General features: G+C 35.7%; 1 protein-coding gene across 4 annotated transcripts; it reads right to left on the minus strand.

Annotated features, from left to right (window-relative positions):
- Nucleotides 1-3,091: 3,091 nt before the first annotated feature.
- Nucleotides 3,092-14,674, minus strand: LOC117415011 (interferon-related developmental regulator 1-like). 4 transcript variants are annotated; one of them, XM_034024913.3, is made up of 12 exons: nt 14,446-14,674; nt 11,649-11,753; nt 10,687-10,768; nt 9,307-9,431; nt 8,889-9,046; nt 8,164-8,214; nt 7,899-8,077; nt 6,807-6,915; nt 6,469-6,603; nt 6,088-6,216; nt 3,905-4,000; nt 3,092-3,519 (listed from the first exon to the last, which is right to left on the minus strand). In XM_034024913.3, the coding sequence occupies exons 1-12, from the start codon at nt 14,477-14,479 to the stop codon at nt 3,430-3,432; spliced, it is 1,293 nt and encodes a 430-aa protein (XP_033880804.1). In that variant the 5' UTR covers nt 14,480-14,674; the 3' UTR covers nt 3,092-3,429. The 4 variants fall into 4 exon arrangements, with proteins under 4 accessions (XP_033880804.1, XP_058883427.1, XP_058883426.1 ...); XM_059027444.1 differs by lacking the exon at nt 14,446-14,674 and adding an exon at nt 14,290-14,317; XM_059027443.1 differs by lacking the exon at nt 14,446-14,674 and adding an exon at nt 14,160-14,226.
- Between the last annotated feature and the right edge of the window lie 1,380 nt (nt 14,675-16,054).

Here is a 16,054-nt window from a genome sequence, read left to right on the forward strand (position 1 = left end):
GCAGATGTATATTATATCATATGAGTCATACTTGCATACTGGATTTACATTTTGATAAACTGTACAGTACACAATAAACATCACTTTTGTGTGGGAGTGTGTGCATAGATTTACACATTTTTCACCTGCTTAATATACTCCCTTAACCCTCCAAATAAATAATATTTCATATCTCTCACAGCAACCAGCTATTGTACCAAATTCAGCGTGGTCTTGTTTTTTCAAACAGTTTGAAACTGCTAGGACTACATGATATAAATAATTTTGATTCCCTTCTTTCTGACTAACAGCATGATGTCCTCAAAAAGGAATTATTCAACAAGAAACTGCATCTGGCTCTACAAGCAATTCATTGAGGAAGAGAGAAGCTGCTGTACCTCTAGGTTCTATGAACCCTGAACATCACAGAGTTTGACATAATTTGCATTTTGATCCTGTACTTACTTGATAACAGGTCGTGTGGATCACTACAAACATTCAGTTTGTTCAAATTATTTAAGGAGTCCACTGCATACAGTTTTCTTTTCTCGTCAAGAATGTCAAAGTATGTGTCCAGAGGAGTTTCATTCATTGTCCCTGAAATAAACATGATGAAACACTAAACAATGTAACAGTTTGCTTGATCAGTTTGATAGTATAAGGAAATGTTGCTTTTCTCAACAGGTCTATCCCACGAAACAGAAATACTCTGTGGTTGTATTCAGTAAGTAAAAGATGAATGTTTTTGGTATTTTAAATACGAAACACAACTCCTGCCTAAAATACAACTTCAATAAGCTTGATTTGTCATCATGAATTAGAAAAGCATTACTTATCAGAATTTTGTAATAACCCAAAGTGCAGTCGTGGGAGACCCAGCTTCATCAGGGGAAATAATTCATTCCATTAGAATTGCATGTTTGAATCGTGAGATCCAACAGAACGAGGTCAGTGCAGCCCGACCTGTGTAACCAGCCGAGCTCCTTTTAACTCTCTATATTTAGCCTGAGTACAGCCAACGCAGAAGGTTTCTAAATTCTGCACTGTTATGAAATGACACAATAAAAATATACCAGCAATAATAAAATTAGGTTACCACACTGACGTAACTGAACTGCTTTTAAGAACATATATATATATATATATATATATATATATATATATATATATATATATATTTTAATTGCTAAATTTAATTGCTAAAAATGATGCTGTAATAATAATAAAATACTCACTTTCTCACCTATCATTTGCTTAAAAGGTCAGTTCCTGTGTAAGTTATTATTAGGACCTTCCCCACCTGACAGCACCTATAGTCCTAGACACTGGCTGAGAGTCAGGTGGAGGTCTACTTTCTGCCACATAGACTGAATAATAATAATAATAATAATAATAATAATAATAATAATAATAATAATAATAATAATAAATCCATCAGGATCATCTATTCTACAGTATGTGTAGTAGGCTGTTAAGTTTATTAACATTTGCCAAGCCCTTTGGATGTAGCCCTTTACCATGTGGTCACAGTATGAAACAAAGGTTACTACAGCACCTGCAAGCTCTTCATGAAATTGTTCAATATAATACATTACTGATTCATTTCAGCTTGGTGTTCAATTTTCTATACAAATAAAATGGGCAACCCATTCCAGCAATAATCCCCCTTATTTGTTTAAAGGGAAGTCATCAAAAAGCATATAAACAGATGTATCAAATTTTAAGCTTCATTTTTCACATACTGAACCCTAGCAATAAATAAATATTCACTAGATTCACAAGATTCGTTTTTTATATTCAAACTAAATTACAAATGGGTGCCAAAATGGTTAATTTATAATGCAAAATGCATTTCATTAAATTATGTTCCAACAAGCTTAAATTAACATTTAATGAATGTACTTTGACAGGCTATATTTTTTCTTTGGACATTTACAGTGCTTTTGTAATCAATATTTGGAAAGAGATACAGGAAACACAATTTCAAAAGGCACTCTTGTTTAACTCTTAACAGTTAGCTTATTAACTATTACGAATGGTTAGTTAGGAGAAGGGCATGTAATATGGATTTCTTACCTGAAAATAAGTCGCTATAATTTAAGGAAACACATTTGGTCATTAAAAAAATAAATCTTATTAAAATGAAGTGCTACTAGAATATTATCTTTATCTTAAAATGCAAGTCGTTTTAGAAGTGTGCATGACCAATCATATATTACTCCATACTGTAAACTTAGGGGGTGTAAACACATCTGCAACATTAAGTTTCACTTAGTTCTCAAAGACACAGACAGCAGGATTTAGTTTTTGCCAGCATGGTGACTCTCCTCAGTGAAGAAGCCAGTAGTAGAAGGGGGGGGGGTCTGTAAAATTAAAAGGGATCCTCACTGCCTCGATTAGAAACAGGAACTTGGTGAGAGAAAGCCTGAAGCTAATACAGCCCTCCCAATAAGGGCTTTGTTGCACTTGTTTTAGTTTAATGACAATTGGTTGTAATTTGGACCTCCAAGTCTTCTCCCATGTTGTCCAAAACACAGTAGGGGAGGTGTGCTGTGTACTTTAAATACATATTTGTAAATCATATTTAAAATAAGTTTAGGAAAATAAAGGTTTCTGAGATGCTGTGTGTGAGTTTCACTGAGCTAGAACAGTTTGCAGGAGGTCAGAACGCAGAATCTAGATTTATTATGCTATGACAGTGACAACTTCAAATCAAAAACCCAAGATAGAAAACTGTGTTATCAGTGTGTGAGGACCACACTTGCTTCAGACTTTATTATGAAGTGGTTCCTTTCTTAAATAAAAATACAGGAAAACACCCTCCAGTGGAAAACAAACACTTTCAGTGCAGACCTCTTCTGTTTTTCACCAATTAGCATGTTGAGTTCCAGTTTCATTTGTCAAGCGTATATAATGAATTATGGGTATAATAAAACACAAAGCACACATTTTTGCAGAATAACTATACGATTTGTGGGGGGAAAAAAACAAGTCAGCACAATTATGCAAATATACCTTCAACATGAAGGCCTTTTGGCCCTATATCAAAGACTTTGGGCTGTATAAATCCAATATACCAACACCAAAAACAAACAATGAAGAATGCAAAGTGTAATGATGCTTCTAAAGTTTATTGTCACATTATTGCCTACCCCCATTATATAAACAAAACACAGACACAAGGTATTATTAAGGAACAACATGCAAGACTTATTTGTTCACTAAAATAACTAACTAAAGGATATTACTATTTTGTTTAAATACACTCACAATACCTAGGACAATATGAGCATTAGCCCAAATTAAAAATCCATTTAATCATTCATAATCTTTCCTATTTACAAAAGAAAAAATATATATGGAGGTACATCTCAAAATAAATATGTAGAAAAATGCATTTAATGCGAGAGGGAATTTTGTGAAAATAAGGAGAGTTAAAATGATAGTTGTTTAAATGAATTCTCCAATGTCCACCCTTTTGTCCCGAAACTTATTCCTGGCCTTAGTCCGAGCTTTAAAGGCTGCAGCATTATACAAGTGCTAAAAAAAAAAAAAAAGGATTAGACAATGAAATAGATACATCGGTTTTAAATGCACTTCAACCTTACAAAGCTAACATAACATAATTTGTTTTCTCATTTTCTCAGTAGAAACAAATTATGGCACCTTTATTATCAATATTAAGCCTCAAATATGTAATCATTCAAGATATTAATTTACAATGTATCCCCCCCACACACAGTATTACATACAGTATTTTTTTCTTCTAGTCAGTGAAGTATTACAGTATTTTGTGCACTCAAGGTAGAGAGTTAAATATAATGTATTTGTTAAATGTTTACTGTGATAAGGCTTACATAAAATATATCTAAAACAACTGGACAATAGCCCAAAAGTGTATATTGGAAATCACTTGACACATTACCCTCTCAAAACGGGAGACTTTCATTGCCTTTAGGGTTGCAGCATCAACCATCATTGGGGGTCCAAGCTCAAAAACATTTCGTATAAACTCATTAGCCTGTTGGTGAGGGGGGGGGGGGGATAAAAAATTGTAATCAATATTATTACTCAAGTTTTGACTATCCACACCAAAAATGATTTAAAAAAAAAAAAAAAGGACAGCTTTTACAGTCTCATACCACACTTTTTTATGCATATATAATAAAAAAAAAAAAGAGGGTCGTTCAACTTAGAAAATACAACAAAAAATAAATAAAGCTGTGGGAGGACATTGCAATTGCTCTTATTAACCTGAGAAATCGCCATTTGCCTTTTTAGAAAGAAACATTTTGGGCTGTGCTGTCAGTTTTATTATTAGATTTTTAATTGTTCAGCATTCTGAACCAAGTGCATACAGTACATACAGTGTACACAAATAAAGTTGTTTTTTGGATATACAGTACTGTGCAAAAGTTTTAGGCAGGTGTGGAAAAATGCTGTAAAGTAAGAATGCTTTCAGACATAGGCATGTTAATAGTTTATATTTATCAATTAACAAAATGCAAAGTGAGTGAACAGAAGAAAAATCTACATCAAAATCAATATTTGGTGTGACCACCCTTTCAAAACAGCATCAATTCTTCTAGGTACACTTGCACACAGTTTTTGAAGGAACTCGGCAGGTAGGTTGGCCCAAACATCTTGGAGAACTAACCACAGTTCTTCTGTGGATTTAGGCAGCCTCAGTTGCTTCTCTCTCTTCATGTAATCCCAGACAGACTCGATGATGTTGAGATCAGGGCTCTGTGGGGGCCATACCATCACTTCCAGGACTCCTTGTTCTTCTTTACACTGAAGATAGTTCTTAATGACTTTCACTGTATGTTTGGGGTCGTTGTCATGCTGCAGAATAAATTTGGGGCCAATCAGATGCCTCCCTGATGGTATTGCATGATGGATAAGTATCTGCCTGTACTTCTCAGCATTGAGGAGACCATTAATTCTGACCAAATCCCCAACTCCATTTGCAGAAATGCAGCCCCAAACTTGCAAGGAACCTCCACCATGCTTCATTGTTGCCAGCAGACACTCATTCGTGTACCGCTCTCCAGCCCTTCGGCGAACAAACTGCCTTCTGCTACAGCCAAATATTTCAAATTTTGACTCCTCAGTCCAGAGCACCTGCTGCCATTTTTCTGCACCCCAGTTCCTGTGTTTTCGTGCATAGTTGAGTCGCTTGGCCTTGTTTCCACGTCGGAGGTATGGCTTTTTGGCCGCAAATCTTCCATGAAGGCCACTTCTGACCAGACTTCTCCGGACAGTAGATGGGTGTACCAGGGTCCCACTGTTTTCTGCCAATTCTGAGCTGATGGCACTGCTGGACATCTTCCGATTGCGAAGGGAAGTAAGCATGATGTGTCTTTCATCTGCTGCAGTAAGTTTCCTTGGCCGACCACTGCGTCTACGGTCCTCAACGTTGCCCGTTTCTTTGTGCGTTCTTCAAAAGAGCTTGGACAGCACATCTGGAAACCCCTGTCTGCCTTGAAATTTCTGCCTGGGAGAGACCTTGCTGATGCAGTATAAATACCTTGTGTCTTGTTGCTGTGCTCAGTCTTGCCATGGTGTATGACTTTTGACAGTAAACTGTCTTCAGCAACCTCACCTTGTTAGCTGAGTTTGGCTGTTCCTCACCCAGTTTTATTCCTCCTACACAGCTGTTTCTGTTTCAGTTAATGATTGTGTTTCAACCTACATATTGAATTGATGATTAGCACCTGTTTGGTATAATTGTTTAATCATACACCTGACTATATGCCTACAAAATCCCTGACTTTGTGCAAGTGTACCTAGAAGAATTGATGCTGTTTTGAAGGCAAAGGGTGGTCACACCAGATATGGATTTGATTTTGATTTTTCTTCTGTTCACTCACTTTGCATTTAGTTAATTGATAAATATAATCTATTAACGTCTATTTTTGAAAGCCTAAAACTTTTGCACAGTACTGTACACCAACGGTTTAAATTAATTAAAAAATCATTTATTTCAGGACGTTTAGGACAAAGGCCCTTCAGCTGTGTGGAAAGAAAAGTAAACAGTGCAGGGTGCTTTTGCTTTCATTAAAAAAGTTGAAAAACTGAAGATAATGGACCTCGTCTACAACTCACCTGTAGATGATAATTCATTCCCGATCCTACAAACTCTGTGAAGGCATCGTAGGTCCTCTTAATCACCCAGCTGTCAATGTACATGCGCTCTGTTCCAAACTTGATCATCTCCGTCTGGAATTCTCCCTCCTGTTCCAATAAATTCAGCGTTAGCTTGTACTCTCCCACTGAAGTATAAAATGATTTACAAAAAAGTAAAGTTATCCTGTGTTACGTTTAAACTTATCACCCAACAGCTCTACAGCAACACCAGAAGAGAATCAAATAAAAATCCACACACTCAGTTACATGGCTGTCTTGCAAGCTTCCAGTGTTACAAATCTTTTTGTTTTTAATATACATCAGTAAAAGAATTTACATTTGGAAATACAAAAAACATACCTCTACAGCCCTTAGAACATCTCTGAAGACAGGCCTCTGCTTCCTTTTATCATTTTTGGCTCTGTGTTTGTTCCCATCTGTGGCAAGGGCTCTCAGTTTTGCACATAAAGATTCCAAGTCTTCATATTCAAACTCCTAATAGAAACATGTTCAAAAGTACGTTCACATTTCAATAACACATTCAAAAGATAGAATTTTAAATTGCAATTGTGATTAGTCTTAAATGAATAAAGATACAGTAATTTCAATACACAGGCAAGTTTACCAGATACCTTGAAGGCGTGGTACAATATCCAGTATACAGTAAATCCAATGGATACAGTAGCAGGTACACTTACAGCATCTACATCTCTGGCCAATTCAAACAGAAGAGCAAGGGTCTCTCCAGCAGCAATCCTCATGTTTACATCATCGCAATCCAACAGACTGGGGAGTTTAGGCAAGTGTCTGAAAATACAGTTCATTTTGAGTGATTTCAACAACATGCAATATCAGGCATATGCTTTATATTATTATTATTATTATTATTATTATTATTATTATTATTATTTATTTCTTAGCAGACACCCTTATCCAGGGCGACTTACAATTGTTACAAGATATCACATTATTTTTACATACAATTACCCATTTATAAAGTTTTTTCTTTTTTTACTGGAGCAATCTAGGTAAAGTACCTTGCTCAAGGGTACAGCAGCAGTGTCCCCCCCGGCATTGAACCCACGACCCTCCGATCAAGAGTCCAGAGCCCTAACCACTACTCCACACACTAAGCGTCACTAAATCAAATGCAATTATACAAGTAGTAACAAAAATCTGTCGAATTCTGAAAATATGCTAAAATTGTCAAAGATTGAATAGGTGACTGATGTGAGTTTACACAAGTTTTGTGATGTATTATTGAATAACTTTTTAAAATGTATTTATTAAATTTTGTTCTACGACGTTTAGGTTTAAACATACTTTCTTTTCAATATGCTGTACTTGTTAGGACAATTCATGGGGTGCTGTGCTTATTCCACTCACGAGGATGGCCGTGAACAACCCCCAGCCATCCCGATTTGTGGAATAACCACAGAACACAATGAACGTTTGTGGTGTAGCCTTTATTTATCTTGTATTTCAGGACACAACCTGAATTTGAAATAAAAATGTAGGGCCCTCCATAGACTCCACATTTTTAAATTAGCCCCAAACAAGCTTTGTCTAATAAAATAAATCAGACTCGCTACAGCAAATGAGCAAAACTTCAATTATCGATATTCTGTAGATCACTCGGTTTCCCCCATAGTTTAAAAAACTTCAAATCCTTTCACCAATTCTCCAAATACTATAATCATTACTGTAATACTGCAATTCTCCAAATACTGTAACATATTAAATAACAAACAAAATAATGTAATTTATTGAACTAAGCATAACTGACATACTTTTTTAGAATTCTTTTCACTTCAGTGTTGGAACAAATGGTCAGCAGTAGAGTCCATGACAAAAGAGCATTGATGTGAAGCACTGTAGTTTGGGCATTGTAGACGCTACGAGTCCCATCTTCCTTTACATAGGATTTAGCGAAGAGGCTTTCAAAGCATTCCATAGTTGCATACACATCCTGCAAGCAAAATAAATACATAATGAGAACAGCTCATTTCAAGTTAACCTGCTCTGCGTTGAAATTATGAACTTGTAAATGCTTACCAAAATATCATCTGCAGCAACCAAACTGCAAACTCCCAAACTGGTTGCACACTAAAAAATAAAGAAATGCATTAAAAATGCAACTTTGGATTGGTAATTAACATTTTGGGTGTCAAGCCATTTTTGCCAACTTAGGTCAAGGAGTATTGTTTAGGACAGCCCTTACCCAGAGATTTAACTTCTGGGAGAATCATGTTTTTGGACGTGATAAAAATTTTAAAATATATACAGTAAAAATAGGGATGTGCAACTCCTCGAGCTACAATAGGGAACTGTAAAAATAAAAATAAAATAAAACTAAAAACACTTCCTCAAATGAACTAAAGATCTGGTATAATTCCTACACACCATGGTTACTAACCCTTTGCAGACTCCATTGGCTATGTTCGATTCCCTTACTGAGACTCTGGCCCCCATTACCCAAATGGTCCACAATGCCTGGTAATGGTGTATCGGGTCTTATTGCTTACATATCGTAAAGACTACTGTAGTAACTCATCTTCCAAAGAGTGAAGAATATAAATTGGCTGAAATACTGGCAAACTTTGCACTGGTGCAAACAGAACAAAAACCAAGCCCATTGTGCTATATTATGAAGCAAGCACAAAGTCAACATTTAAAAAAAAAAAAAAAAAAAAAAAAAAAAAAAAAAAAAACTCAGCTGTAACAATATTAGAATTATTTAACTCTACCTGAAACAAAAAAAAAAATCACAATAAACTTACAGCCTGTCTGGTTTGTATGTTGGCAGTTCCATCAGCAAGAATGTTCTTAAAAATGGGCTTCAGGGTCTTGAAAACGTCTTCACTTTCTATCCCAGCTCCCAGCTGAATGCAGAGGAGACAGGCCAATGATGCGGCAGCACACTGCTCGTCACCTTTGCCTGAATTAAACAGAATAGAGTTAGCACACACACATAAATAAATAAAAATAAGTAGTAAAGACTAACATTTAATGCAGGATGTGGAAATATGTACTAGAATCCTGTCATAATCTGCACCTACAAGTACTGGTTACCACTATGATTTAGGCCCACTTAAATTTTAAATACAGAACTAGGGTACAATACAATTTAAATAAAAATATAACTTTATGCAATAAAAAGGCAGGATGTTCCCCAGCAAATCAGTTAAGTAAAATGACCTTTCTTCAAGCAGCGCTCAATGCTGTCTGTTATTGTCATCCTCCTTTCCAGGATAAATTCATACAGTATTTTGGATGCCATGGCAGTTTTCAGTCCTCCGAGAGCACTCTGTCTTGCCTTGGTGCTGTAAGCATACAGTTTTACAATTCAGCTTTACAAAAAGAAGCTTTATCACAAATTTAGCAATAACATCAACCTTTTTTAAAAACACAAAAAAGACACACAAAGCTTTACTTGACTTCAAGTGTATAACATTTAGAATGTATTCACCAATGCACTAAATACTATTCTGTTTCCAAATTAACTTTATCCCAAACCATATGATGACTTTAGATATAAAAAACTGAGCTACCAGTCAGAAAACCAATTGTAATCATGGCATTGTGTAAGTAGCGGGGTTCTGAAAAATACAGCGTTACACGTCCCCACGTGTTCCTACAACTATTTAAATAACATACCTGTAATTTTTATTTTCGTTGTTAACATCCTGACAAGTTTAATTTGACCTCAAAGGTATTTTCAAGATGGCTGCCTAGTGCATACCGTATTACTGGTTTTCGAAAGGCACAGTTTTTTATTGCGTTTTTTTTTTTTTTTTTACGGTATTTGAGGGAGGCATACATTGAAGTTCATTTCTGCAGATACAACTTGATCAGGATGGCGAAGAAGTCCTACAACTGTAAACTGAAAGCTGTTGAGCTCGCAGATCACATCAGTGTTTGACTAGGTAAGCACACATACCAGTGTAGCGTGGAGAGGAAATAATAACGAGAGAAATGTCAATTCAACACCCATCCTGTCTGGAACAGAATTCAGTGTCTTATTAGCCAAAATACCATGCATACATCCAAAACAGAAATGCATTTAAGAAACTTAAATAATATAGCTCCTGCATTACAACTAAAATGAATTACTTTTCTTGCCAATTCCTAAATATATATTTTATTGCTGCTGTATTTACTCCTGCACTAGTATCGGTACATAGTGCTGTGTACCTACGGTATTCTTATTTTGTTTGGGTTCCATAACCTTTACAGTAAAATACTGCAGTGCTTAATTTGTACAGAGAGGTGCCGGGGTGCAAACAGTGACAATACCCGAGTGCACTAGGCAGCCATCTTGAAAATACCTTAGTTTGAGACAGAATTAAAATGTACAAGTGTAAAAACTTGTCAGGATGTTAACAACAAAAATAATTACAGGTACGTTATTTGAATAGTTGTAGCAACAAGTGGGGACGTACAATGCTATATTTTTGGACGTCAATGTGAATCTTCAAAAAAACAAATATATATAAAAACATATTTTGGAATACTTACTCTATTCTAAAAGCTTAGAAACAAAAAAGACCGGCTTTACGGTTTGTAAATTGGACTTGCCTTTTATCCATTGTACTGTCAATAAATCCCTTTAACTTGTACTCGAAATCTTCTTGAGTTGCTTCTTCACAAACATCACCTCCTGTTTGAGCATAAAGGCAGGACAGCTATATTTAAAATACACATTTAATTGTTTCTAGTGTATGCTTAAATCAAGCTGCCTTGGCTTTTCACATAAGTGAGCTAGCCCTTTGGAGTTTGTATCAGTGCCAGTGTGTACAGAAAAATACACAAAAACGTAAAAGGTCTGTTCCAGTCAGCAGGGCCATGTAAAAAGGTATGTCAGTGTCATAAATCCTCCACCCACAGCTATTAATACAAAATTAGATTAACATGAAAGTCCAAGATATAAAAAAAACTTTGATTATGTTGCTCAGAAGACAGAGAATGAACAGAACCCATGCAAATATCAGAATCTCCTTCTGTGACCAGAGAACATTGTCCCCACCCTTATAAAAGTGTACCATTGTTTTTCCATGGTTATACTACAAATTTACCATAATGTACCTTAGTTTTACCATGTTTACCAATATGCTTATCTTTGCTTTACCATGATTTCACTGTGCTTTATTGCACTTTGCTATGCTTTTACTATGGTAAACGTCTACAAGGGCAGTGGCTCTCCTAGTAAAAAAAAAAAATACACAAAAAAACCCCACTGCTGTCTGTTTAGAGTGCAGTAAGTCTTGTATACGTGGTTTGAAAACCGACCGCACCAAGTTGCGGATATGATCAGATTTGCCTTTTTAATTAAAACAAAATAAATTAACCACACTCACATGACACTCTCCCCTCACAGAATGCCTTTTACTTGGAGAGCTACAGGTGACACCTAGTCAAATGACTTCTGATCACAGAATGAGACATATGCAAAATTAACATTCAAGATATTATACAAATGTACCGTAAGTTGTCCTGGCTAGGATAAGGTCTTTGTTTAAGGAAGTGAATAAATGATGTACCTTCCTCAGCTACACTGGCTGAATCACTGAAACTGCTGCAGTGGCTCAAGGTTTCAATGGATGCATCTTCGTCACTGAAAGGCTGCATCCGTCTCGGCTGTCCTCCTGAAGAAAAATACATTCAGTAACACGAAATCAAATGTCTGCCACAAATATATGGTATGCCACAAACAAACAAATGAATCTGGAAAACTGCAAGTATAAAATCACAATGATCAACCAGTTGTAATTTGTTCAATCAGGAGCTCTATCCTGTTTTAGTTTAAACTAATTATTACATTGTATATCAACCTTGTTAACAAGTCATGTACCATGTCTACCTTGGAAAGTTGCATAGTTAATAGAATTGGGTTGGCGGTATGATTTCTCACATTATTGCAATCTGTACTTCGTGTTATTAAACATGCTGTAGGGTTTGAAACAATGCATTATTTTCCCTGGTTTCCTACTCTGTTGTACGTATTCCTGCAATATGTTTTTAAACATAATTAATATTGTCTTGATATTTTTATTAACTGGTCACAAATCAGTTTTGACCAGTTATTTTTGTTCACATAGGTTATCCCGTCAAAACGTATTTTGAATTCACAAACATTAGCCTGCTTCAGTCCAACCTAATCAATCAATCAGAAACACTGAGTTGGTTCCCGACTCCTCTCACAGAGTTCAGCATTCTGATTGGTTCAGCTACCTGTCATCTTTTTCAGGATCCAACCTGCTTGCTCTGTAAATAACTGCATTACAAATATTTTCAATAAACTCAAAATGGCAAACTTCAACTCCACAATTTAAGTGTTAAGATGTATCCAGCTGAGCTTCAAAAGAAACGTTGGCATTTGTTTTAGATTTATGGTAATTCAGGAAAACATTGTTCATAAGTCATAATTCAGGTTCGAAAGAACTGTGCTGATACAGTGTTTAAGTAGTGACACAGTATCATGGTAAAAGAGAAAGACATTTACCAAAAATTGACATAATGCAGGACCATGCATGCATTTTTACGATATCAAAATAATTGGAAATGTAGATAAAAAATGTGAATAAAAAGTATAACTCTAAAAAAATGTGCCAGTACATACCAAACATTCAAAGTTCTACACACATAGATATTGTGTAGTACACTATCTATTAAAAAGGGCCTATAGCAAAATGTACTCATAGCTTTCCTGGAACATTATCACATCTGAAGAAAACACATGCTTTTTTTTAAAAGAAAATTTGAAGTGTTGGCCACTGCAGTATGTCTACATATTTATAAACAAGATAAACACACTCACTGCATGGCACAGGCATGAATATCTCAAGCTACAGCACAGAAGTTAATTTAAAACTTTGGCAACTACTTGACATTGGCAAGGTTTTATCAACTTGCAGACTGCCATTTTTCTTAAATGAAACATTGTTTCGAGTCTGATAATGCAATGTTAAAAACACTGAACCAGCTCTCACTGTGAATAAAATCAACCTGTGGCAACATCACACCTTAACCACATGTGAAAACAAACAAGGGCAGATCCTGAAAAACAATTTTGTTTCAAATGGAAAATGTACCATAGTGGCAGTTGTGAAGTACAGTGATTAGAAACGCACCATATAATTGATGTGGTAAACTTACTTTGTATCACCCTGTACATGCACTGTGCAGATGTGCTCACAGCAAGTTGAGCTTTTCCAATCCTTACATGGACAACACCACACTTTTCACATACCTCATAATTTCAGATAACAGACACTGCGAATTATGACAATTATGTTCACTTTGCCAGCCACAAGTGATGTATATTGGGGACTGTCAAAAACAACACTGGGTGGCACCGACATGACAACATTTACTTAAAATGAATCTTTTTCCACTCAAAAAAAAAAAAGATTTATATTTTAAGTTTCGTCACCCATCTCACGACCCAGGCAATTGTGTCGGAAAATGTGATTAGGTGAGAGACAGAAGAAGAAAAATAATAAAAAATAACAATAAATAAAACTATTTCTAATAAGTTCCTGACATGCAGGACCGACTGCCTAATTTTCTTAGACCAGTAACGCCCATACTACAACTAGCCTAGGTCTGGAAAGATGTGTTATAACATATGAGGCCTTAATTTACAGATTACCATATGGTGAAAAGCAGAAGAGAGCCTATCCAATTGGAACATAACGTAGTTGTATTTTTAATATGGTTAGCTAGATATACTTTATAGAATGTTACCAGTATTTACATACTATTGGAACTACTGCTACTGAAGACTGTACAAATACAATTAATACATTGATCAGTTGTGACGTGTCATTCGCCAATGTTGCGCTCCCAACAAAACAAGAGAGCAACCAATTAAAAAAAAAAAAAAAAACTATACGTAATATCTGTCAGCTAATTATTTGAAGTACATTTTCCATGTCATTTATGTATAAAGTTTCCTTTTCGAGCATAACAAAAAAAAAATTGGGAGACATTTTACTACACTCACAGTATACCATTTTAGAGTACAGTACAACCACCACTACTTGGCCTACCAAACATGTCACTCTGCTGAATAGAAATTCTCCCGATGGATGTCAGGCGCATTGGTTTTCCATAAATAATTATTGTAATATTTCATTTTAAATAATATACAGCTGACAGAAATTAAAACATATAACCCACTATCATAGGCCATGAAATGTTCTGGGTAATGAAGTTCCTTTACCCTTGGCGCTCCACTGATTTAAATAGCACACCTTCGTGCACGAGACTACAGTTCCCAGGGTGCACTGTTGTTACTCGGGGTGGATAAAAACCGGTCAAAACTAGGTCTCTTACCTCCTTTATTACTCCGCTTTTTGGACCGTGGCATTTTTTGTAAGAAAATCAAATGATTAAAAACTAAAACAAAAATCAGCCAACTGACAAACAGTTTTTATTATAATGTCTCTTCAAATGAAAATCTTCAAATTGCACCGCTAAAAGAGAAGAATAAAAAGCAATCCTGGTAAAAGTCGGCAAACAAAAACGACACATTTTCCCTCTAAGACCAGGGCTGAGCAAAAGGGTTTTATATAAGGCAGACATGTGAGACGTAAAGGGAGGTGCTTTGATGTGAAAAGCGCCCTGTTTGGCGTTTCAGGGACCAATCAGTTTGCAAGATACGGTGTTGCTGTCTATGTTGGAACTGTCTGATGCAATTTCAGAATTGTATGTGTGCACAGCATTCTAATTCTAATACTATTCCGTACATATGATGTAGTTCTGCAGTTTCACTACAATAAAAGTATGTATTACTACTGGAAATGGTTTTATTTGTTTTTTTAAAAAGGGGTCGAATACCAGTACTGCAGTATTTTGGATACAGTAACTTTGCAGTATAAATACTATGCTGTACCATAGGACTTCCTGTTGACAAGGTAGTTTCAGTGATGACAAGCAAGACAGGAGATCTGGCAGATTGTTAGAAGATGCTTAATACACAGTGACATGACACCAACGACAGCATGTTTTCTTTTTTTTTTTTTTACATTTCCTTTTACATATTGCAAACGGGTGCAATTTATTGTGTATCACAGAGCATTTTAGTTTCTGAATAAACTATGTCATTTTTTTTATTTTATTTAGCAGGCGCCTTTATTCCAAGGTGACTTACAGAGACTAGGGTGTGTGAACGATGCATTAGCTGCATTCACTTACGACAATGTCTCACCTGAAAGACAGAACACAAGGAGGTTACGGGACTTGCTCAAGGTCACTCAGTGAGTCAGTGGCTGAGGTGGAATTTGAACCGGGGACCTTCTGGTTACAAGCCTTTTTCTTTAACCACTGGACCACACAGCCTCATAATATTCTTAAAGCACAGTGAAGTGTTTTTTTTTGTGATGCCACATACTGGTGGGTACATAAAACCTTCAGTTTATGTGCTAGATAATAGAAAACTTGCATCTGAGTTTGTCCCAATTAGAGACATTGCCAAAGCATAACTACACAGCAGATTATTCAGCTCTTTTGACTTGTCCCCCCCCCAAAAAAAAATTACCCCCAGATTACTCAAAACACATACCTAGGTAGACACTATAGTAGAGCGTCATGCTTTGTGGTTATTATCATTATCTGTAGGCATGTTTACTATATATCTGCAGGAACCTGTTATCATTTTCATTTTCTTCTTAAAGCCTGACCTAAAAGGTGTAATTTACACTATGATAACAAGACTAATGTGTAGGTTCCCAGCCTATCAGGTCTTTATTTGTTTTTTTGCTGTTGCTTAAATTAAGAAAGCTATTACCAATTTGCATGTAACCCAATCTATTGTAAAGTGTATGTTAAAATGTATGTTAAAATTTTAACAAAAAAGACCATTTAAAATAATGAAAACTTTAACCAAAAGTTTATGCCAGAACAAATTTTAATGAGAGCACTGCAGCCCTGATAGTTGTTGTGA

The sequence above is a fragment of the Acipenser ruthenus genome, chromosome 7 (genome assembly GCF_902713425.1).
Source record: "Acipenser ruthenus chromosome 7, fAciRut3.2 maternal haplotype, whole genome shotgun sequence".
Classification (NCBI taxonomy): Eukaryota; Metazoa; Chordata; class Actinopteri; order Acipenseriformes; family Acipenseridae; genus Acipenser; species Acipenser ruthenus.

Excerpts from the sequence above, each read along its gene's own strand:
- LOC117415011 (XM_059027443.1), bottom strand. The coding sequence starts at position 14,211 with ATGCGCCTGACATCCATCGGGAGAATTTCTATTCAGCAGAGTGACATG. Across the intron at positions 9,047-9,306 it reads TGAGCGCTGCTTGAAGAAAG|GCAAAGGTGACGAGCAGTGT; the intron begins GTCATTTTACTT and ends TGTTTAATTCAG. Across the intron at positions 8,078-8,163 it reads TTGCTGCAGATGATATTTTG|GATGTGTATGCAACTATGGA; the intron begins GTAAGCATTTAC and ends TTTTGCTTGCAG.